The following is a 25146-nucleotide window of genomic DNA, read 5'->3' on the forward strand; positions in this document are numbered from 1 at the left end:
CGCCCCTCTGCTCCCACAATTGGGGTACTGGACTGGTGATCAGGAGGCCTGGCTTCTTGGCTTGGCTCCATCACACACTGGCTCTGTAAACTGGGGAAAGTCTCAAACATCACTGAGCCTCAGCTTCCTCATCTGTAAAATGGGAGTGACAGCCACCTCCCACAGTTACTATGAGAAACAAGTGAGATCACAAATAAAACATGCTTTGTCAACTGTGCAGCTATGTGGAATGTCATCATCATCAACATGAGATGGTGGGGTGGGGAAAATAAGAAAGAGGGGGAGGGGATGGAGGGGAGCAGCCACCCCACCAGGCAGGCATCCACCCTGAGCTCCCCATCACCGCCCTCCAGTGCCAGGCAGGGCCAGGGCGCCTCCAGCCTCTGTCACCTCAGCCCCAGGCTGAGCGGCCACAGCCTCAGCCACCTTGTGAAGACGGAGATCTCTAACCTGCTTGTTCACACGGTACATGTAGACTCTGCCCTCCTCTCCTTGAATGTGGTAAAACGGGGCCGCCACCAGCAGCAAGTCTGTGATGCCATCCATGTCGACATCCACAGGGCACAGCTCGGAGCCAAAATAGGATCCCAACTACAGGCCAGGGGGATTGCAGCTTATGGGGAGTGCCAGGGACCCCCCCCACCCCCACTGCCACCACCACCACCAGACCCCTCGGCAAGTCTAGACCCCTGCTCGTGTTCTTCCTGGACCATCAGATTTGGGTCAGACCAGGTCAGCATGTTCACCGGAATAACAAAGGAGGCTGAGTGAACACAGCTGGATCCCCCACGATGGGGAAAACCAGCTGGCACTCAGGCACACAGAGCCGGGGCTGAGGCTGAGTTCTGCTCAGACGGGGTCCCCCACCTGCTGTGTGCCCTGGAGCCCACTCCTTTCCCTCTGGAGTCTTTGGATCCCCATCGATAATAATGGTGGCGAGGGGGTTCCTTCTCCAACAGGTACCTGCTCGCCCTCCAGCACTGGCACGAAGTTGTTGGTCTCTCTGCCCACATTCTGGAGCTCAAACACAGCCCCCCGCTGCTTGTGCCGTGGGGCCCCCGCCAGATAGGAGAGGCCACTCTCCTTGTGCAGCACGGCCACTGAGTAACCTGCGGGGTGGGGTGGTGGCATTGTGATCGGGACCTCCCACCAGGCCACTCTTCCCCACCTTCCCAGTCAGGCCTTCCAAGTAGCTTGGGCAGCGGGGCAAAACTGGAGACACTATCTCATCCTCTTAAAAATCATCAGTGGTGGCTCCCACTTACCCATGTGCTCCGCCACACAGAAGTGATATACACACATTACCACACATACAGCCTCACTCAAAATGCTCTCCACACACGTGCACCACCCACGTTCATCACAAACGCAGTATATGAAGACTGAGGACCGGGTGAAGGTTCACTCACCACTATTACTAATGGAGAGGCCCCGCCTCCCTAGGCAGCGGCCCAGGACCTGGCACTTTGGTACCAGCATCAGGGTCCATCCCTCGTCCATATGAACAACCAGGAACCCTACCACAGCCTGCGTCCCTACTCAAGTCCCGCCTCCACCCAGGTAGCCTCCGGGCCCCGCCCCTCACCCCGGCAGCCTCCGGGCCCCGCCCCGACCCAGGCAGCCTCCGGGCCCCGCCCCTCCCAGGTAGCCTCCGGGCCCCGCCCCTCACCCAGGCAGGCTCCGGACCCCGCCCCCTCCCAGGTAGCCTCCCGGCCCCGCTCCCTCCCAAGCAGGCTCCGGGCCCCTCCCTCACCCAGGCAGCCTCCGGGCCCCGCCCCTCCCAGGCAGCCTCCGGGCCCCGCCCCGACCCAGGCAGCCTCCGGGCCCCGCCCCCACCCAGGCAGCCTCCGGGCCCCGCCCCTCCCAGATAGCCTCCGGGCCCCGCCCCTCACCCAGGCAGGCTCCGGACCCCGCCCCCTCCCAGGTAGCCTCCGGGCCCCGCTCCCTCCCAAGCAGGCTCCGGGCCCCGCCCTCACCCAGGCAGCCTCCGGGCCCCGCCCCTCTCAGGCAGCCTCCGGGTCCCGCCCCTCCCAAGCAGGCTCCGGGCCCCGCCCCTCTCAGGCAGCCTCTGGGCCCCGCCCCTCCCAGCCAGCCTCCGGGCCCCGCCCTCACCCAGGTAGGCATACTGCGCAGACTTGGTGTCCACTGCTGTCTGGTTCAGGAAGCTGCTGTTACAGCTGTGTGTGTTATAGAGCAGTGCGCCCCCGGACCAATCAAAGGCCCCTACGGTTCCGAGCAGCACCTGCTTCTGCAGGGGAGCAGGGTTGGAGGCCATCTGAGCGGGAGGGACTCAGGGCCAGCCAAGGTGGCCGCGGTTCTACCTGCCAGCACAGCTAACCTTGCAGGGGATTGGGGGAGGGGGTGGTGGAGATCAGTGCCCACCCGCCCAGAGACGCAGGAGGAAGGTGAGAGGAAAACGCTGGGTGTCGGCCTTGTACCCAGGATTACACCAGGGCAGCTGTCCCTCCAGTACCAGCAGCCCCTGGCACAGAAATCCAACCTGGGGTCCCAGATGTTGAGTGTTAAAAAAGGGCGTGCATGTGTATTCAGTCACATCAGACTCTTCCCGTGATCCTATGGATTGCAGCCCGCCAGGCTTCTCTGTCCATGGGATTTCCCAGGCAAGAATACTGAAGTGGGTGGGTTGCCACTTTCTATTCCGGGGATCTTCCCAACTCAGGGACTGAACCCGTGTCTCCTGCATTGGAGGCAGATTCTTTACCACTGAGCCACCTGGGAAGCCCACATTAAACAAGTATGGCTCAGCAAAATGGGGCTTATCTCCCCCAAGGCTGCACATCTGGGCCTGGCGCCCAAGGCTCATTTGTGCTGAGTGACATGCTAACCATGCTCCTACCACACTCGTGGACCGTGTCCTCACAGCCTGTATCCCACGCCATCAGTGGGGAACAGGGCCTCCAGTGAGAAGAAGTAGCCGGCTTGCTGGGCAAACCCACCCAGGCCTGGGGGTTCCCAATCTGTGTTAAGTGAGCTGCTTAACCCTTGAGCACAGGACGGAATGACTCCGTTATAAACAGGGTCACTCTCTCCTTGACCACACAGGTCCAGGTTAGGGTGAGCACACAGAAGTGTTTTCCTTTGTCCTAAAACGGCTCCTTCAGATGCCTCACTCCAGGAGGACCCTGTAAGCCAGGTGGGGGCAGGGGAGACCCTGAGTTCCTAGGAGTCCCTGGTGCCCCATCAGCCACATACCTCATCCAGGATCTGGGCGCTGAACCCAACCTGCGCCAGCTGGTAGTGGAGGGCATCTCCAACTGTGCCTGAAAGCCAAGAAGCCCAGTGAGCCTGCTGTGAGTCAAGGCGAAGGGAAAAACCAAGTCAGGGTGGAGATCAAGGGGCCTGCTTTAATAGCTGCTGGCAAAGTAGGCTGGGCTGTTCCTTCCTCTTCCTGGGCCTCAGTTTCCTCATCTGTGAGCTCCTGGGAACAGGAACCATTCCCCAGCCACCCTTCTTCCAGCACAGAAAGAGCTTCTCATCAGAGCTTCACAGAATTTGGGAGTGCCGAGAATGGTTGGGACTATTGTTACCTTTTTATGTTGATTTTTTAAACTTGTTATTTTATATTGGGGGCTTCCCTGGTGGCTCCTGGGAACAGGAACCATTCCCCAGCCACCCTTCTTCCAGCACAGAAAGAGCTTCTCATTTTTATGTTGATATTTTAAACTTGTTATTTTATATTGGGGGCTTCCCTGGTGAGCTTCTGGGAACAGGAACCATTCCCCAGCCACCCTTCTTCCAGCACAGAAAGAGCTTCTCATCAGAGCTTCACAGAATTTGGGAGTGCCGAGAATGGTTGGGACTATTGTTACCTTTTTATGTTGATTTTTTAAACTTGTTATTTTATATTGGGGGCTTCCCTGGTGGCTCAGATGGTAAAGAATCCACCTGCAATGCGGGAGACCTGGGTTCGATCGTTGGGTCAGGAAGATTCCCCTGGAGAAGGGAATGGCTACCCACTCCAGTATTCTTGCCTGGAGAATTCCAAGGACAGAGGAGCCTGGCAGGCTATACAGTCCATGGGGTTGTAAAGAGTCGGACACAACTGAGCGACTAACACTTCCATTTTATATTGGAGTATGGCCAATTAACAGCGTTGTGATAGTTCCAGGTGGACAGTGAAGGAATTCAACCATACATATACATGTATCCATTCTCCTCCCCCAAACCCTTCTCCCATCCCAGCTACCACATAACACTGAGCAGAGTTCCATGTGCTATACAGTAAGTAAGTCCTTGTTGGTTATCCATTTTAAATATAGCTGTGTGTACCCGTCAATCCCAAACTCCCTAACTATTCCTTCCCCCCATCTTTCCCCCTGTCAGTTGTTGCATTTTTAGAGATGGAACAGCTGAGGCTCAGAGAGGTGAGGGGAGTTGCCAGAGTGCTACACGGAGGGAAGATGGGGATGCGGCTGGAGGGCGGGCCTTGAGCCTCCTGCTGAATGCCAAGGGGGCCGCCACAGGGTGGCCAGGGCCCTGGAGCCTCACCTTCCACGCGAATGATGCTCTCCTGCAGTCTGTTCAACAGCCCATCCAGAGCCATGTAGTTGGTCACCTTGAAGGCATGATCCTCATCAGGGTCCGAGGCGATCAGCTTCAGCTCATTGTACGCTTTACTTTTATTAAATGCTTCTCCCACCTGCACAGAGGCCCCAGGTCACTGGGCCAGCACTGTGAGTGGTCTCAAGGCCCAGGGAGAGAGCTGAGCCCCTCCGTCTGGCCTTCAGGGCCCCCCATCACCTGCTTCCTTCTTTCCCGTCACCTTGCTTCCCCACACACTACCTGTATGTTCCTGAGCACACCAGGGCCCCCCACCTCCGCTCACGCTGTCTCCTGTGCCTGCAGTCCTTCCAGCCTTCCCCGGGCACTAGGTCAGTGGCTCCTTTTGTCCTCCGAGACTCAGCTCTGCACCAGCTCCTCCAGGAACCTTCCCTCCCAGGGCTCCCAGGGTATCCAGTGCTCTCCCCATACCTTCTGGGAGAGTAAGCTGTGACCTCCAGTGGGAAATGAGCCATCTGGGGGAAGACCCTGAGTGGGATTGGGGGTGTGGGGAGCATGGGACACAGGGGCTGAGAGAAGTTGGTGTTTGTGACTGGAGCAGGGTTTGGGTAAGCTGCTTTCTGATGCCCTTTGAGGAACCCTGGCTCCTCACTGCCTCAGGCTGTACAGAGTCACGAGATATCCCCAGCTTCTGGCTCTTACCCCAATGGCAAAGCGCTCAACACCACGCATCTTTGGGGAATTGATGACAGTCGTGAGGTTGAGGGGGTCCTGGAAGATATCCCCATCAGTGAGCACCAACATGACCTTGGATGCCTTTGCTCTCGAGCCTCGGTTTGGTGTGAAGATGTTATCTCTAGGTCGGGGAGGGGGAAAGGGAGAGAACTTTGCCAGACAGTTGACTGAGCCCTGGGGAGGTTTTATTCACTGGCTTGTTTTAGAATCAAAGAGGATTAAGGAGCCCTCCCAGGAGAACAGAGCCCCAAAGAGGGGTGGTGATGTCCCTGGGTACACAGCAGCACAGGTACGGAGGTAAGACCACAGCGCAGGTGTTCTTAGCCCTCACCTGCTCCCAACAGACAGGTGACACCAGAAGACAGCACTGGAGTCTATTCCTTGTGTGTATGTCAAACTAATAATGATATTAATTACAGCAGCTAAGATTTACATAGCACGTATGTGCCAGTCACTGTGTTAAGAATCATATATATATATATTTTTTGGTCGCACCCTGTGGGATCTTAGTTCCCCAACTAGGGATTGAACCTATGCTCTCTGCATTGGAAGTGCACAGTCTTAACCATTGAATCAGCAGGGAAAACCTAGCACTGAACATATTTTAACCCATTTATCCTCAAAATTCCTATAAGGCAAGTACAATTATTATTATTTGGCCACCCCTCGCAGCTTGTAGGATTTTAGTTCCCCAAACAGGGATTGAACCTGGACCTCAGCGGTGAAAGTGCAGAATCCTAATCAGTGGACCACCAGGGAATTCCCTATGATTCTCATTTTTAATGTGAAGCAGTTGAAGCACAAAGAAGTTAAACAGCTTGCCCAAAGTCTCATGAGTGCAAACTGGAGCTGGGATTGAAGCCAGGGAGCCTGCCCACTCACTCCTCTGGTAAGCGCTGTGCCCCACTGCTGCTCACAGGAGAAGTCTTTGGAAGAATTTTTGGAGGACTGTCCTGGGGTATCATCCATCAGCCAAGGCTGGATTGGAAGACCTCACAGTTCCCTTTTAGCCAAGGAAGAGCCTTAACCCTGACCCTGTCCTCTACATAGCCTGTCCAGCCACCTTCTCCAAGCAGGATGTCTCAGAGCCTCTGGGCAGGGCCACAGGCTGGCAGCCAGTAGGTCTACAGATAACTCACAGGACGTGCTGCATGGCAGAGGCAGTCTTGGTGACTTTTTTCACTTGAGTGATATTCTTGACTCTGTCCAAGGAGGCTGTAATGTCTTGGCTGTCCAGAAGGTCAAGCTCGGTCTGGATGACTTCTCCATATTGCACCACGGCAAATCTGCACTGCAGGGCAGGGGCCAAGAGGGGAGGAGTTTGGCAAAGCTGCTCAAGGCTACCCCCACCCTTTAGATGGCTCCCCCTGGAAGAAGTGGAAGAATCCACTCATTCCTCCTAGTCTCTGGGCAGGAGGAGATGCTCAGGCAGAGGGGAACCTCTAAGCCAGTAGGGGTGGAGAAAGGTGTGATAGTAATGGCTCCTGGTGAATCATGGGCTTCTCCCTGAATCTACGTCCCTGTGTAGCCCCCTCTTCCACATTGACTCCAGGATAGGCTGTGGTGACTTGCTTTGGCCAATGGACATCAGCAAATGTGATGCAATCAGAGGATTGGAAAGTGCTTGCCATGAAAGAGTTGGGCTGGGCTGTTATAGACACATGGCCCGGAAAAGTGAAGGCAATTTAGGGTCCAGTCAAGCAGGTGTCTGCATTTGCAGGAATTAACTCCAAGTAAGAACAGCAGAAGAACCACCCAGCTGAGCCCAAACTGAATAGCCGACCCACAGAAGGAGAACATATCCTTGGTGGATGTTTTGAAGCAGTTTGTTCACAATGGTGGTAGACAACCCAGAAGTTGTGTGAATCCAGCTCTAAGGGAAGCCCACCTCAAAGCACTTCTGGTAAAAGTTCGTCATCATGTTGTAGATGAAATCTTTGGCTTTCTGGAAGTCTGGGGGTTCAATGCTTCCTGAGCCATCCAGGACAATGGCGATCTCAGTGCCTGGGCCAAGACAGGGAGCAGGTTAGGAGTGGGTGTGGCGTTTGGAGTGAGGGCAGCTCTCCCTGCTCTGAAGGGCACCCACCCAATCAAGCCCTGAAGGCTCAGTTCAGGGAGGACTCAAGTGCCACTCCCAAGAGTGAAGCCTTTGTCTCAGAGGCAGAGAGAGCCAGAACCTGCTCAGGCTCTGATGCTGTGTGAGTCTCTCCCAGCACCCCTGCTCCCTGGGCCTCAGTTTCCCCATCTGTAAGATGGGGGGAGACAGAGCTGGGACTGGTCAAGCCTGCATAATCCAGTCACTGCTCCCCACCTCTTGGAAAAGGCACAGCTCACCCCTGGAGGTCGCTAGCCTAGGGGGTCAGCTCTGATAGCCTCTGGGAGCAGCCCAGATCTGCCTCTTCTCACCAGCTGCCTCTTCCTCCTCTTCCTCCTCTTCCAACTTCACATCCCGTCGCCTCCTGGCTGTGTTCTCTGTGCTGCCTTTTTTGTACCTGGAGCAGTCTCCAGCATCCACAGTGGTGTTGGGATCCAGAAATTTTTCTTTAAAAAGTCCACATGGAAGAGCTCAGAGTCAGATGGCTTCCTGGTTCACCTCCAGGCCAGCCCTCACTCAGCTCTCCCTGGTTCCCTTCACGGGGGGCCCAAGGCTGCCCTGCCCTCTCCAGGCCCCTGTGTCCCTCTGCATCTACCACAGGCTGGTGCCTCTTCTTGCAGACCCCAGGAGAGCCCTCAGAGCTGTCCAAGGCCACTGCAGGTCCAGTCCTTACCAAGGTTGGAGAAATAGACCTGGGCCCGGGGACGGAGGTCAGGGGCCAGCAGGGTGCAGTTGCCTGTGAGCTCTGAGCTGAGGCTGTGGGGCTGCCGGGTTGGCACTTGAATGCAGACCTGGTAGAAGGGTGGAAAAAAGAAGGGGAAAGCCTGGGTCACCCCTGACTCAGGCCACACCCACACCCCCATGCAGAACCCAGAGCCTCAACCAGGCAGGGGCCACAGAACAGCCTGTTCACCCCTCCCCAGGGGGAGGAGGAGTCAGTGCCAGCGTCAGTGTGCTGGGTCACACAGTGTATCCAGGTCAGAGCCACCATCAGCCCTGGGGTTGATCAATGATATAGCGGGGCTCAGCCCTGAGAATAACACATCAGCCAGGGCTAGTATCCACAGGGGTCAACCACAAGGGTCACCACCAGCTCCCTGAGGCCCTCCATCCCCTATGCCACACACACTCACCAAAACACCGTGGTGGTTCCGGACAGCCGTCACTCCCTGGTACCTCCCCTTTGGAGCGGGGACGTGCTCTGAAACAGTGAAGCCCAGGTAAGGGGGTAAGGATGCTGGGAGGCAACCTAGGGGCCAAGGTGGCGGCCACAGGGGCATCTTGGTCAAGGCCCCATGAGGACCAGCTCGCCACTCAGAGCAGCCTCTAGAAGCTGGATGGGGGAGCCTTCAAGGACAAGCCTCTCCCCCAGGCTCATTCGGTGTCTCATTCCACATGTGCCCCACGATGTCTGCTCTATGCTTGGCCTGCGACAGATGGTGATAGGGATCCAGAAACACTGAGAGCTGCTGCTGGTCCTCAGGGGACCCTGGGCTGGTGGGCAGGCAGGCAGAGAAGCTGTAGCTGGCATGTGTGTGTCGCATGGAGAGGAGGGCAAGAGGCTGAGGGACTGGCCATAGAGTCTGATGAACCCTCCCCTCTCCAGGTCCTGTCCCCAGGGAATCTTATTGCCCCACAACCCCAGGGGCAGAAGTGTAGCTCCTTCCCCTCCCTCCCCACTGTGGACCTCAGTAGACTCTCATATTTGAGTCACGGGTCACTCAGCCACCACGCTGGACCATGTCCCTTCTGAGGCAGAGATGGAGGCTGTTCAACACAGGGCCTCCCACACAGTCTAGGACTCCACCCCACACGGCTGAGTGGTCGTCAGCAAAGATGGGCCTTCATCTGGACTGGGTGGGATGGGGAGTATTTGGTCAACGAGTGAATGAGGTCCATTCCTTTGTTCATTCAAACAGCATTATTGATCACTTAATATATGGCAGGCCCCATGCATTGGGAAAGACCCTGATGCTGGGGAAGATTGAAGGTGGGAGGAGAAAGGGATGAAAGATGATGGGATGGTTGGGTGGCATCACCAACTCAGTGAACATGAGTTTGAGCACGCTCCGGGAGATGGTGATGGACAGGGAAGCCTGGCATGCTGCAGTCCATGGGGCTGCAAAGAGTCAGACACAACTTAGCGACTGAACAACAGCACGCTGGACGACAGGATGGCCGCAGTTAGATGGGAGGGAGAAGGGTTGGGTCCCACTGAGGTGCAATGAGCTGGGGTAGGTTGGGTTTTGGAATCAAGTGGAGTTGGGTTCGCATCTTTGGTACTACCCAGATATGTGACGTTAGTCATACTGGAAGCCAGAGGCCTCCTCTGAACTGTAGCTTCCTCTTCTGTAAAAGGCTGTGGTTTTGAGAATTAAAAGTACACGAAGCATGTAACAGAGTGTCAGGCGACATGGTGAACACTCCATACGTTTTGGATTTCATTTTCATTGTTAGAATTGGGTCTGTTAAAGATGGGTTAGGGGTTAGGGTTGGGTAGGGATGGGACTGGGCTCCAGGGTGGAAGGCTTGTTGTGCTGGAGTCTATGGTGGAGGGACCGGGTTAGGTGGGGCCGGGGCTGGAATGATTGGCCTGGTTGAGTGGGATTCCCAGAAAGGAGGTCCTGGGAGCATTCCCCGGGGTGGGGGCTGACTCACCTACTGGTTGGCACTGGAGCTCATCCTGGGTGAGAGAACACTGATGCAGGGGCTTTGCTGTCCGGCTGGTTCTGGGGCTGGTGACCAGGAGCCTGAGCAAAGCATCGAGCTTGTCAGTGATCCCCTGTCTTCTCCCCACTGCGCGGGCTCGGTCCTTCCGTTCCAGGCCCACAGACCCACAGGCTCCCCATCTGGGAAACCATGGAAAAGACCAGACCAGGACAGGCAGGCAGGCTCCCGGCCCGGGACAGTGGATCTGCATTTCAAGGGAGGCACGGGCTTTAACCTTCACACGGTTTCTAGCAGGCAATGGCTAAATACCTCCCGTCTCTGCCTGCTGGCCCACCCTGACAGACATGGGGTGATACTGGTGGTAAATAAAGACTCTCCGCTCTTTGATGGTGGTGGTGGGGATGGGGCTCCAGGAAGCCACCAGAAGCACAGTTGTTTCTGTTGCAAGCAGTGCTGGCTTCCTAGTGGCTGCTGGGGCGGGGGAGGGGGCTGCCCCCACCTGGCTTCAGTGACCATGCTTCCTGAGAAGAACGTTCTAGTGCCCCCTCTCCCGGGGACTGGTCAGAACTGGAAGTTCTGGGCACCTCGGCTTGGTTAAGGCAGCCTCAGGAGACGTGATTCCCAATGGCCAACTCTGCCCCCAACCCAGAGCCCAGAGAGACACAGAGAGTGTCAGCCTAAATATTCTTAGGGTCCATGCCACTCAGGGAGGATAAGAGCTGCCCCACGACAGGGACGTCTCTCTGTCTTAAGGGCTGTGAGTAGGTGGCATTGGGGAAGGGTGACAGGGAAGCAAGTCCAAGGTTTTACACCAAGGGCAGTGGGAAGCCACAGAGGGCTTTATGAAAGGGAACCACACACTCAGACAGGTCATGATGAGCTACGGTGGGTTGGGGGCCAGAAACAAGGTTGTGTTGCCACTTCCTCACCTCTTGTTACTTGACATTTTAGGAAGTTATGAAAGATATTCACTTTATCTTTCATGGTTGACAGGATAATAAAATCTATACTGTGTGTGTGCCCTCCCCAGCTTATCCCAAGCTGATTTCCATCCCGATAGGGCTCCTGTCAAGGTCAGCGGTGGTTCCCATATTGCCAAGTCCAAGGGACACCTTCTGTCCTCGTCTTCCTCAACCTCTCAGCAGCCCTGGACTTAAGGGACCATCTCCCCCTTAAACCACTTTCTTCTGGATTTCCCCTGACCTCCCTCACTATTCCTTCTCCCAATCCTTGGCTTGTTCCTTTGCTATCTGACTTCTAAATGTCACCTGGGCTGGGTGGGTCCCTGTATGCCTCACTACACACTCTCCCTATTGATCCCCTGCAGTCGCTGGCTTCAGTACACCTACAAATGCTGACATTTCCATCTTTATATGTGCAATGCTAGGATTCCTCCACCAGAAGCCAAATGAAGGACTTCCCTGACAGTCCAATGGTTAAGACTCTGTACTTTCAATGCAAGGAGTGAGGGTTCAATCCCTGGTCAGGGAACTAAGATACCACATGCTGTGGCACAGCCAAAACATAATAAAAATAAGAATAAATAAAAATTAGCTTCATCCTTGGAAAAAAGAAGAAAAAAAAGCCAGCTCAGCATAGCTATAATAAAATAGAATAATGACCCTACCACTCCCAGAGAAGTCCACGTACTAATCCCCAGAGCCCACAAATAAGCTACCTTTTTATGGCAAAAGGCACTTTGTAGATGTGATTAAGTTAAGGATTTTGTGACGGGGAGTTTATCCTGGATTATGTGGGTAGGCCCAATGTAATCAGGCTTTCCCAATGGCTCAGCAGGTAAAGAATTCGCCTGCAATGCGGGAGACATAGGAGATTCAGGTTCAATCTGAGAGTCGGAAAGATCCCCTAGAGGAGGAAAACGGCAGTCCATTCCAGTATTTTTGCCTGAAAAATCCCATGAACAGAGGAGACTGGTGGACTACAGCCCAAAGCATTGCCAAGAATTGTACATGACTGGGCGACTAAGCATACATAGCAATGTAATCACAAGGGTCCTTATCAGAGGGAGGCACTGCTGGCCTTAAAGATGGAGGAGGGGGCCACAAGCCAAGGGATGCAGGCAGTCCCTTGAAGTAAAAGAAGTGAGGGTACAGATTCTCCTCTTGAGCCCCTAAAGGAATAAAGCCCTGCTAACTCCTTGATTTTAGTTCAGTAAGACCCGTGAAGAACTCTGACCTCCAAAACTTTAAGATAATAAATTTATTTTTTGTTTTTTATTCTTTTTGGCCACAGAGCACATGGGATCTTAGTTCCCTGACCAGGGGTCAAACCTGTGCCCCCTGCATTGGAGAGGCAGAGTCTTAACCACTGGACTGTGGTTTCTGTACCAATGTGTCCTGTTCTAAGCCACTTAAGTTTGTTGTGAATTTTTAACATATTTATTTTGGCTGTGTCGGGTCTTAGTTGCTATATGCCGTATCTTTTGTTACCGAACACGGACTCACTAGCGTGGCTCGCAGGCTCAGTAGACGCAGCACACAGGTTTAGTTGCCCCGCAGCATGTGGGATCTTAGTTCCCTGATCAGGGATTAAACCCTTGTCCCCTGCACTGGAAGGCGGATTCTTAATCACTAGAGCACCAGGCAAGTCCCACGTTTGTGGTGACTTTGTTATAGCAGCCCTAGGAAAGTAATAAATTACCTACTGCCCATTGTCTAACAGGTCTCTCAAATTTAGAATGTCCAAAACAGAACTATGGTCTTGTCCTCCTGAGCCTGAACTAAACCTTTCCATCTCCCCGCCACATATGCATGTCACCCCTGACCACCACGTTCTGGACTCCGAGGCCTGGGGGGCACCCTTGCTTCATTTTTTTCACTCATCCCCTCCATCAAGTGCATCAGTAAACCCTACTGGTTTTTCCTCCAAATTATACCTAGAGAACATCTCTTCTGTTTCCCCTGCCACCATCATCTCGCCTGGTGTGTAGTAATAACCTCCTAACTTATTTCTTTTTTTAAATTCAGTCTTGTAAATTACACCACATCACTCCCCTACATCAACAACCTCCCATGCCCTTAGACAGTCTGTCCATACTCCTCGCTGCAGCCAACAGGGCCTTGCACCCTCTAGCACCTTCCCCAACCCTGACACTCGCCTCCAGCTCCTTCGCTCCTCAAGCTCTAGCTCCACACTGGCTGGCTGCAGTTCCTAGGCTGCCCCCAGCTCTTTGCCGGCTTGGGCCTTCTGCCTTGCTGTCCCCTCCTCTCCCAAGCCCGGCCCATTCTCATTCCTTGGCCTCACTTAACTGTCACAAATGCTTTCTCCAACCAGCCTCACATTACAACCCAGTTTCTCTGCTTTTCATCAGCCCATTCATTCCCTTCCCAGAACTTGTCCCTGTTTGATGGCGTCCTGTTCACTTGTTTACTGTTTATTATCTCTCTCTCCCCCTAGATGATAAGTTCCCCAATGATCTTGTCTATCTTGTTTGTTGTATTATTTAAGGCGGCTGGAATGTGGTGCAGAGCAGGGGCTTGGTAAATATTTGTTGAGTGATGATTGAATGACCGTCCAGGCAGCAGGTGAGCGGGCCAGTGTAGAGTGAGGTTGAGGAGGGCAGTGTGAAGCTCAGCTCTGTGGGCTTAAATCCGAGCCCCCAAATTAGCTTGCCTGCTCAGCAACCTTGCTTCTTTCTCAGACCCTGCCCAGCCCAAGCCTCAGCCCTGGGCCCAGCACCTTATTCTCTGCTCCCCCACAAAGGTGGGCTCAGAACTGGGCTCTAACCCAGACCACATTTTAAGGTGTAGGTGCAGGCCTGGAATAGCCTCAGGTCTCTTTCCTCCTTTAGGCCTTGGCTCAAGCTGTTAATTCCGCTTGCAGTGCCTTTCACCTCCTTTCCCTGCAGAACAGTCTTCCTAAAAACCAGCTCCTCAAGAAGACTTCCCAAAAGAAGAAGCACCTTGACCCCTTCCAAGCCTTCTAGGAAGCCCTCACTCCTGGACACCTACACTTATCCCTGACTTTTGTTCCCACTTAGACTGTGAGTTCTGGTTGAACTACCATGTACAGTTGCACAGGTTGCACACTGCAGAACCCAAGGTTGCCTTTCATATCACAGTCATGCAATGCCATGGCCTGGGGCCCAGTCTGAGCTGCTTCTGCTGCTCACCCCTTTAACCAGCCCCTCCATGGTGGGTGGTCTCTTGATCTCCAGGTTTATCTACCGAGGGACTGGCAAACTAAACTGTAACTGAATTCACCATCAGCTAATAGCCCCAGGGACCCTATTACACCTGGGCTGAATGCAGCCCATCTCCTGCCTTCATCCATCTCTCACTCAGAATCTATTCCCATACTTCCCAGGGGAAGGCCTTATTTTATGTTCCATACCACCAGCTGCAGAAGCTAAGTCCATGATGCTGCCAGCTCTGGCTGTTACATCTTACAGAGAAATGACATGAAGGAAAGGGGGACGCGTCATCCTTGCCCAGGGACCCCAGCTGGTTCCTCTGTGGCCCAGACAGCAAGAAATGTATTTCCTGTCCTGTGAGCAGCCCATGGTCTCAGGCTCCAAGGTTTGAAACCCAGAAGTGCCTCCCACCACATCCTCCTCCCCTGCATGTTCAAACCTTTGAGCCCCTCTCTGCTCTAGCAGGTGTTTGCGGAGGTTTTCTTGAGCCCAAGAGGGCTCTTCCTCCAGCCCTGGGGTGGGTGGGTGGCTCAGAGCCTTCTGCTCTGGGAACTTCAAAGACCCCTCCTCCACTGTGGGCTTTCGGCTCAGCTTCTGAGAGAAGGGGGTTAAAGTCTATTGGGCCTGAAGTGGGTGTGGTGAGGGCTCTGCTGGAGTACTGGTGGGAGGGGGGCTGGGCAGAAGACAGTCACTGATAACTCGGGCTGAAACCCAGCCTTGACCTTGATGAGCTGGGGGAGCAATCAGAATGTCATGCACTGCAAACTTTGTTAAAACTGAACGCTGACCCAGTGCAGAAGCCATGATCTAGCAATTCCACAGCTGGGCGCTCCGGTGCCTGATAAAAAAAGATGCCCAGTGAAAGAAAATGCAGAGCTGTGCTGGTTGTCATAGCCCAAGGAAACTGCCAGAACACCTCTCATCAGCACTGTTCCCACACGGGAAAACTCTAGCAATGACAATGGGTACCACTGCCGCAGGCAACACTGATGAAATTCCTAGACTGGGTGTTGAGGGAGAGAAGCCTGACCATATGCCTTGTTAATGATAAGTTCAAGAACAGGCAAAGCCAGTCTATGGAGACGGGGAAGGGGGGAGGGCGGGGGAGGGCACGTGGGGACAGGGGTTAACTCTTTCCCAGGATGTGCCTGGTAGGGAGCGCATGGCTGTAGGGGGCTTGTGGGGGGCAGCCTCTTGTATGGACGTGACTTATATGGGTGGCTCACTTCGTGAACATTCGCTGAGCGGCAGGCTGATGCCAGGTGCAGTTTTCTGTGCAACAATGCAGCAGCAGAACTTCATCAGAACAAAACACAGCAATGCTTACCTTTAATTCACCTTCCTGCAGCCAGAACATTCCTAACAACCTTCTCACCGCCCTCCCTGCTTCAAGCCCTTCTGGCTCCCCACACCTTTCGTGCAGGGGGATGGAGCACAGCCCACTTCCTCCATCCAATTCTCATTGTGCTCGGCCTCAGCAGCCAACGACTTCCCAGCTCCCTGACTTGCTCAGGCTGGCTTCCAGACTTCTGCCCAAGCTGCTCTCAGCCCTGACGCCCAGCTCTATGCTGACTCCCTCTCCTATGCCTTCTAATTCCTACTCAGCCCCTACGTCTCAGTGACATTGCATATCCTCTGACTGAAGGACACATGTGGCTCCATGTCACCAAAGAGCCCTGCACATCCCCACAGAGCAGCTATCCTTCCTCCTGTAATTGACCAATGGGTCTTTTTCCCACAAGAGCCTAGGAGCTTCCTGGGGGCAGGGACTGTGTCTCCTCTCTCTTATGCCCCAGGCTTTACCTGGCCCTGAGCAGATGCCCCATAATTACTGCCGAATGAATGAATGAGTGAATGGGCCCTGCCCTCACCACTTAAATCTAACAGTCACCAGCCTCTTCACTGGACAATGAGGAAACCAAGCAGGGGGTCCGAGACTGCTTAGCTGGTGTGGTCATGGCCCAAGTTCAGGGCTATGAGGCTGCCTCAGGGGCCATCACTGCCCACCCATCCTCCACCAAACAGAGCTCCACCAAGTCCGACCCCCTGAGTGACTCTGCCCCAAAAGCCGTCTGGACCCTGGGCTCATGGCTCAGCTGTGTTGGGTGGGCAGGAAACCCTGGACCACTGACCAGAAGAAAAGCAACTGAGGTGGGGATGAGGGGTTAGGGAACCAGCCAGGGGCAGCTGGGCCTTGGAGCAAACACAGGAAGAGCCCTGTGACCATCACGAACAAGACAGGGAGAGGAGGGGCTACTGTAGATAAAGAGGAACAACAATGACAGGCAACACAGGAACCTTGAGTGAACCCTGGTCTCAAGATAAAGCAGCTTTAAATGTCATCTTGGCAACAACAGGGGACATTGGAGGGTGTGTGGTGACCCTTCACTGCAAAACTTCTAAAACCAGACATGTCTCTACACACCACCATTACCTCCAGCTGATAGAATCTACATCTGATCTACTTGCTTATTGTCTATCTCCCTTGAGCATAAGGATTTGTGTCTGCTTTGTTCACCACTGTACCCTCAGGGCCTGGCACACAGTAGGTGCTCTTTATGAATGCTTGCGGAAGGACTTTGGTGGTCCAGTGGGTCCACACTCCCAATGCAGGGGGCCTGGTTTCAATCCCCCATCAGAGAACTAGATCCCATGCTCCAAGCAGAAACCCCACATGCTGCAACTAAGGGCCGGCACAGCCAAATACATAAATATTTTTAAAATAAATAAATGCTTGTGGAGTGAAGGGCCATGGTATAAATCATTCTACAACCTGCCTTCTCCATTTTACAATATGTTTCGAGATTGACTCAGTTCATAACCATTGCACTTGATTCATTCATTTTACCAGCTTTTGGTATCACATTAGATGATTCACACCTTATTTCTTTCACTTTCCGACGATGCTTATTTCAAAACAGCGTCACAATCAATACCTCTATGAGTACCTGAGATTATCCCCGGGGTTGGTATCTAGGGGTGGAATCCCCAAGTCAAAGGCCATGTGCATCCTCAGACCTTCATGATACAGCAAAATGATTCTCCCAGGGGGATGATACCAACTCTCATTTCCACAAGTTCCTCCTTCACCACATCCTGGCCAACAGAATGTTTGTCAGACAAAATGTTTCGCTTATCTACTGGGTGGGTATGGATGATATGTTTAAAATACAAAGTGATGTGTATTGATCTTAAACTTGGCCATAAATTGTGTCAAACCCTTAATGTGCATTAACTCAAACAGTCTTTGCTTTGAAGTAGGAAAATATCACCCCCACTGCAGAGATGAGAAACTGAGGCGGGCGGTTGAGTGTCTTGCTATAAATACAGAGCGAAGCTGTCACCCAACCACGGCGGCCAGACCCACAGCCTGCCTCGCCCGTAACCACTATGCCCGCCTGCCTCATAATTTCCATTTTAAAAAATATTTTTTGTCACTGCCCAAAATTTCTATATTGAGCATGTGTTACTTTTGTAAGAGACAAAAGAGCCTTGATAAACTGTATTTTAAGAGAGGTTGTTAATCTCCCCCTCCTCCACCCCAGGAGAGGCCAGGGTGAGGTGAGGGGCCAGCCTGCAAGGACTGCCCCTGGGCTCACGGCCTCTCCCCTGCACGCCCCTCTGAAAGGGGTTCTCCCAAGCTGTGGAGCAGGCTGCCGCAGCCTTGACTGGGGCCTTCTCCAGCTCTCCGAGGACCCTTCGGTCCTCACTGCCCAACCCCCACCCGCTCACCAGGTCTGCTTGCTGCTGGAGTCCTGATGCAGAAGGGAGCTCAGCACATAGAGGTCACCGCCCTCGGGAGTCACCCAGGTCCGGACCACGTCCACATTGAAGGCGGCCAGGGGAGCCAGGCCTGAGGAGGAAAGAACAATGAACAGGAGAGGCATCGTTATTCCGTCACCTCCTGCCATGCTACTATCCCCACTTTACAAATGGAAAAAGCAGGACTCCCAGGGATTTTTTTTTTTTTTTTTTTTTTTCATAAGAATGACTGGAACACAGGCACATTTAACCCAGAGCCCTTGATCCTCCAGCTAAACCAAGCTGTGTCTCTACCAAGGCTCCCTCCTCCAGAAGGTCTTCTTTTTTTTTTCCTTTTGGCCATTCCTTGCAGCATACAAGTTCTTAGTTCCCTGACCAGGGATCAAATTAGTGCTCCTTGCCGTGGAAGGGCAGAGTCTTAACCAGGGACAGTCAGGGAAGTCCCCCACGCCCCAACCCCCGCTCATCAACCAAGGGTCTTTTTCCATAGGATTAGGACTGGGATGCAGGTATGTCTGACCCAGAACCCCTGACCCTCCTACTAAACCAAGCTATGTTGGTACCAAGGCCCCCTCCTCCAGGAGGCCTTCCTTGGTTCTGTCCCAGAGCACTTCCCACCTTCTCATACCTCCCACTGTTCACTTTCTGTACCTGCCTCGGAGCACATGCTCATCACTGTGTCAGGTACCAAAGTTAAAATAGGCTATGGACCCAGTGGAGAGGACCTGCATACATTCTGTCTACATACGTCTCCATCAATTGACCCAAGAGAAAAGATACATCCTCAAAAATACCTATTTCTAACAGTCCCAAACTGGAGCAACCCAAATGACCATCTGTTGGGGAATGGATATTTTCAGACAATGGAATACTATTCAGAAGTAAAAAGAAACAGACAGTCGACATGCACAACAAGATGGGTGAATCTTCCCCAGCTGGCTAAGACTCTGAGTTCCCAATGCAGGGAACCCAGGTTCAATCCTTGATCAGGGAACTAGATCCCGCATGCTGAACTAAGAGTCCCCAAAACTAAAGATCCCATGTGCTGCAACTAAGACCAGGCACAGCTGAAATGAATAAATAGAGGAAAATAAATATTAAAAAACTGTAGCAAAAAATATTGCCTGGAGTAGTGAGAGTGAGGGTGGGAATTAACTGCAAAGGGGCAGAGAGATTTTTGGGGTATTGGAAATAGCCTACATCTCTATAGGCATTTGGATTACAAAAACACGCATTTGTCAAAAATACATCAAATGATCCACTTAAAATTTGTGTGGCTCACTATGTAACTTTTACCATAAAAAAAAAGAACCATAAGCAAATATTGAATTCTAGTTAACAGGTATGCTAAAATGTTTAGGGATAAACTGTGCTAATGCCTACAATTTACTTTGAAAGACATCAAAATGTAAGACAGCTTGATGGGTGGATAGCTGGATATATATATGGATGCTAATTTATATAGAGATGGATATAAATAAATGTTTCTATATACATTAATTACAATTGTCAACATTTTGTTGTATTTGCACTATCACATATTTTACATATATGTGATATACAAAAATGTATATATTGTAAAATCTGTACATTGTCAAGTCTGTCATATGTGGTTGTCCATTGCACAAGTTTTTCAACTTTTCTGTATGTTTGGAAATTCTTCACTAAAAATTTGGGGGGGAAAACTTGGGGAGGCAGAATTGATATGGATAGATTGCTCCCCAAAGAGGCTGTGCCAATTTGTGCTCCAACAACAAAATGGAAGGCCTATTTCCCACAATAGTCCCTCAAGCATTGCTTGAGCTGACTGTGCAGACCTCTTCATCCTTGTTTTAAAAGAGTATCTCATCATTTTCTTCCAAAACTACTTTTTAATTAGGAGTGAAGTCAAGCTTCTTATTATAAGTTGTTTTCTGTCTATTCATATACACTACCCATCTTAAAGAGATCTTCATTGTTTTCTTTTTCGTTCTTTTGGCTATACAACGTGGCATGTGGGATCTTTAGTTCCCTGACCAGGGATTGAATCCGCACCCCCACAGTAGAAGTTTGGAGTCCTAAGCACTGGACCACCAGGGAAGTTTTCTTATTTAATATACAAGAGCTTTTTTTTCCAAAAGAAATTGTCAATGTGTTACTTAGCTATTTGTTCGACTTCCTTTTATTTTTTCCCAAACCTACGTTTATTATGTAGTCAAATTATTTGTCCTGTGTCACTTGAGCTTTGGGTCATGCTTTCCCACCAGAGATTTTTTTTTTTTAATTCACTCTTATTTTCTCCAGTATGTTATTTGTTTCATTTTTTTGTGCTTACATCTTTGATTCATCTAGACTTTTTTCTTTTGGCTGCACCATGAAGCTTGTGGGATCTTAGTTCCCTGACCAAGGTTCAAACCCATATCCCCTGTAGTCAAGATACAGTGTCCTAACCACTGGACCGCCATGAAATTGCCTAGATTTTATTTTTGCATATATCCAGCTTTAATTTTTCTTCCCCCCAAATGAAACTGTCCCAGCATTCCTTCTCAAATAGCTTATATTATTCCCATAGGTTTGAAATACCACTTTTTCATTCTCAGAATTCTCACATGCAATTTGGTGTCCTCAGGCACTCAGTTCTGCCCCATTGACCTCACTTTCTCCTGCTTGGACACATTCATTCATCTCCTGACTTTCTCTTTCCAGATTTGTCCCTCCAGGTACATCCTTTCCATACCAGTAGTCAGAAAGAATTTTCAAAAGCATAGTTTGGCCGTGCTATGCCACTGCTTAAAATTACAATATATGTTTGCATGGGGAAAAAAGGCAAAGTGAAGCTCAGTCTATAGACTTATCTGTTCAAATACTGCTCAGTTAACAACTTTTTGTCACAATGGCTCTTGACAAGCTATGCCACTTCTCGAGTTTCGCTCATTTTTTTTTTTTTGCTTTGGCCACACCCCACAGCTTGCAGGATCTTAGTTTTCAACCAGCGACTGAATCCAGGACCTGGCAGCTAAAGCACCAAGTCCTAACCACTGGACTGCCAGGGCGCTCCCAGCTATGCCACTTAGAAAAAGGACATTCCTTTTTTTTACATTGATACGATGATTTTTTTCACCCCTGAATACACCAAATAAACATGCTATAAGGAAGTGTATTCTGACATTACATTTTCAGGCAAAAACATATGCACCAACTTACTTACATGAGAGTTTCTAGCCCAACAATATCATAGGAAACAAGTCTGCATTGCTTGCAATGTTTGGGTAAACCTCAAATACTTTGTTTTGTATATGCATGCCCATTGATATGCTGAAGAGATAGTATCTTCTATGACGCTACAGGCTACTGAGTGCACAAGATACTTGCATGTGTCTTGAAGTGATTTTAAGGTTTAGTATTTATTTTGGCCTCAAAATATTTCTCTGTGACTTTATTTTTAAAGGGAGTTTGAATGTAAGATGGCCATGGGTCCCCCAAAAGTTAAAAAACAATAAAGAAATGGTACAGAAAGGAAAATGTACTTTTTCAGTAATGACCCCCTCACACCCATCCTCCACCACCCACCCCTAAGTCTTCATTTCCTCCTCTAAATGAGGACAGCAAACCTTCATTACAATAAGTTGTATCTGTAAATTGTAATTTTATATTCAAATGATTGGGTTTTTAATATACACTTGTTTTGTTTGTAAATTTATAAATTTTTCCATCATTAAAAGTTATTCAGATATTGGGGTGGCTGGAATGCATCACAATTTTTCCTTTGAAAAATTGATGGAAGTTTTTTTTTTCCCCCGATTGATGGCTTTTCACTTGGCAGTAGAGATTTTAGGAACCAAGTAAAATCCTTAAGCAACAGATAGGTATAAACTATTCTTTCAACTAAAGAAGAGAAAGAAATACAAAACTTACGACTATGTGGTTCTTCACTCCCTAAGGAAGATATAACAATTTAAAATATGTATGTCTCCAATAACATTACTTCAAACTATATAAAGCAAAAATTGATTGAACTAAAAGATTTAACAAGTCTTTCATATTAGGTATAAGAGCAGACCAAAAAAAAAAAGCAAAAACCAAACCCAGTAAGTATTTAGAAGATCTGAACAACACAATTAACAAACTTGATATAACTGACTAACAGAATATTATAGCCAACAATGGCAAAGTAAACATTTTTTTCAAGTACACATAAAATATCAAAATTGACCATAAGTGTGCCAGGTCATAAAATAAACCTCAGTAAGATTCAATGGATTTACATAATCCAGAGTATGTTCTCTGACTATAGTAGAATTAAACTAAAAATCAATAACAAAAAGAAAGCAAGAAAAATCTGAACTTCTTGGAAAATAAGCAATGTACTTCTAAATAATGTAAGGTCAAAAATGGAGACTTTAAAATATTTCAAACTGAATGAGAATTAAGATAGGACAAATCAAAACTTATGTGATACAGTTAAAGAAGTGCTTAGAGGAAACATTTCATACAGCATTATATGCATATGTTAAAAAAAAAGAAAGAAAAACTGAAAACTAGTTATCTAATATTCCATCTCAAAAAGCTAAACGAAAAGCAAATCAAACTCAGAGAGAATACAGGAGGAAAAAAGATATGAGTATATCAAGGAAATAGAAAACTAACCTACATAGAGAAAATCAAAGCTTGGTTTTTAGAAAGAGTAATAAAACTGATAAACCTCTAGCAACACTGATTAAAGAAGAAAAAAAGAGAGAGAGAGAGAACATAGAAATTACCAATATGAAAGAAAAGACTACATCAGAACAGAGCCTAAGACATACAACTTAGGGCTTCCCAGGTGGCGGTAATTTTAAAGAACCCACCTGCCAATGCAGAAGACATGAAAGAGATGCAGGTTCGATCCCTGGGTCAGGAAGACCCCCTGGAGGAGGGCAAGCCAACACACTCTAGTCTGTTTGCCTGGAGAATCCCATGGACAGAGGGAACTGATGGCTACAGTTCATAGCCCAAATAAAGGCAGCCAAATAAATAAAGAAAATAAAATTGATTAGTTAAAAAGAATTCCAGCAAATTATTGTGGGGAGGGCGGAGATGTTAGCAAGCCATTTAAAAAATTTATGTGAAAATGCAAAGAACAATATAATTATGACTGATTCGAGTTCTATGGCAGAAACCAACACAACACTATAAAGCAATTTTCCTCCAATTAAGAAATAAATTAATTTTTTAAAAAAGAAAGAACTGACGTTTAAAAAAGAGAGAAAGAAAGAAACATAATAGACAAGAATAGTCAGGTACTCTTGAAGAAGAAGAATATAATTTTTGGATTTATCATTTATCAAGATTATTATAAACTTACAGTTATTAAAACAGATTTATATTGGCATAAGGATAGACAAATAGATCAATAAAACAGAGAGTCCAAAAACATATGGTCACTTAATTTAGGACAAAGGTGACAGTAAGGAACAGTGGTGAAAGAATGATCTTTTAAATAAATAGTGCTGAGTCACTTGGATATCAACAATGAAAAAAATTAATCTTGACTTATGTTAGACACAAAAAGTCAATTCCTGATGAACTGAAGATTTAAATGTGGGTTTAGATGGACCATATATCTAAATATGAAAAGTGAAATAAGAAAGCTTTTAAGAGAAAACAAAGAACCTCAGGGTAGACAGATACTTTTTAAACAGATCACAAAAAAAAACACTAGCTATAAAGAAAAGCATTGATAAGCTGAACTTCATTAGACTTAAGAACTGTTAATCAGAAGAGTAGCGAGGCAAGCCAGAGAGAGAGAGGAGATGTTTGCAACAAAAGCATCTGACAGAAGATTTATATCAGAATCTGTGAAGAGTTCCTACAAATCAATATGAAAAAGGCATGTAAGCTAACAGAGAAAAGGACGTTTCACAAAAGAGACTATTCAAATGGCCAGGAATCATATGAGAAGTCATCATTAGACTTCACAGAAAGGCAAACTGAGGTTATGTGATGCTGAAACAAAGCAAGATCTTACGGCTCCTTGCCCCCCACCCTGACACCTCTGCCTGCCTTTTTTGTCTGTGGAAAAGTTTAGTCAAAGAATAAGTTTTATTGAGAAGTGAGAAATGCAAAATCAAAGGGAAACTGTCAAAGGAGACTAGACAATAATAACGTAGTCATTAAGCGTAGTCAAGGACCTTTAATTCTTTCTCAAGGGCTGTGGGTAATACTCTGAGCCGTGTCCTGTGAGCTGTCTTCTAGATACAGCAGGCAGAGGAGTTACGATGGACATGATGTACATGATGACCAGACTGTACCCAGGACAACTCCTGCCACAATTCCAAGAACTGGCCACAAGGAAATGGGAACAAATGGACCCTGGAACTGAAGATTAACTGTACCTAAAACAATCAAGACGTCACTGGTCAGACCACCGATGACCCATCTGAAGGTGACCATCGAGCTGACTGTGCGGTTTCTGCATGTAGCCGCCCCCAGCACCCCGTCCTTCTGTCTGTAAAAGCTCTTGCCCCACTGGTGGCCGGGGATGGGGTGGGGATCGGACTTTGGACAGACATCCACCTCCCCCCACCCTCCAGCTACTGGCATCTGAAACAAAGCAAACTTTCCTTTCCACCTACTTGGCCTGTTTATTGGCTTTTGAGCAGCGAGCAGCCAGACCTCACACACGCTCTTTTGGTAAAAATACCACTACGTAACCACCAGAATAGCTAAACCGAAAAAGATAATAGCAAGTGTTAACAATAATGTACAGCCATTAGAATAGTCACATAGTGCTGGTGGGGGTGTAAATTTGTACAAGCCCTTTAGAAAATCGTTTGGCTGTTATCAAATACAGCTGAGTATATGCATAACTCATGACTCAGTGATTCTACCCTGAGGCATAAATCCAATAGAAATATGTTCATGAATTCATGAAAAGACATGTACAAGAATGTTCACAGCCTCGCTTTTCATAATAACCCCAAACAACCCACATATCCACCAACAAGCCGCAGTATATTCACCAGTGGAATACCCTACAGGTATAATCCTGTCTGGGTCAGAGTGATCTGCAACAATAACTGGCGACAAGGCGGGTAGATCTATAAACACAATGTCAGGTGAAAAACGCTGGGGACAGAACAGAACATGTCGTATAATTTCATTTAAGTGAAGTTCAAAACAGGCAAACTAATCCATGATATTAGAAGTCAGGAGGGTGGTTACCCTGGGGGTAAAGTCATGACTGGGGGGT

General features: G+C 49.4%; 1 protein-coding gene across 1 annotated transcript in view; it reads right to left on the reverse strand.

The window, feature by feature from the left end:
- ITGAE (integrin subunit alpha E) overlaps window positions 1–24416 on the reverse strand; it is a 50856-nt gene extending 26440 nt beyond the window's left edge. Inside the window, exons 1-14 of the mRNA XM_043903418.1 lie at window positions 24290–24416; window positions 17907–18027; window positions 10010–10101; window positions 8485–8552; window positions 8025–8142; window positions 7663–7797; window positions 7145–7260; window positions 6396–6547; window positions 5224–5377; window positions 4510–4660; window positions 3214–3281; window positions 2113–2248; window positions 964–1109; window positions 451–591 (exon numbers count right to left, since the gene is read on the reverse strand). Of these exons, the coding sequence (XP_043759353.1) occupies window positions 451–591; window positions 964–1109; window positions 2113–2248; window positions 3214–3281; window positions 4510–4660; window positions 5224–5377; window positions 6396–6547; window positions 7145–7260; window positions 7663–7797; window positions 8025–8142; window positions 8485–8552; window positions 10010–10101; window positions 17907–18027; window positions 24290–24347 (1656 nt within the window). The 5' untranslated portion in view covers window positions 24348–24416. The remainder of the gene's footprint in view (window positions 1–450; window positions 592–963; window positions 1110–2112; window positions 2249–3213; window positions 3282–4509; window positions 4661–5223; window positions 5378–6395; window positions 6548–7144; window positions 7261–7662; window positions 7798–8024; window positions 8143–8484; window positions 8553–10009; window positions 10102–17906; window positions 18028–24289) is intronic.
- Between the last annotated feature and the right edge of the window lie 730 nt (window positions 24417–25146).

The sequence above is a fragment of the Cervus elaphus genome, chromosome 5, assembly GCF_910594005.1.
Source record: "Cervus elaphus chromosome 5, mCerEla1.1, whole genome shotgun sequence".
In the NCBI taxonomy this organism is placed as follows: Eukaryota; Metazoa; Chordata; class Mammalia; order Artiodactyla; family Cervidae; genus Cervus; species Cervus elaphus.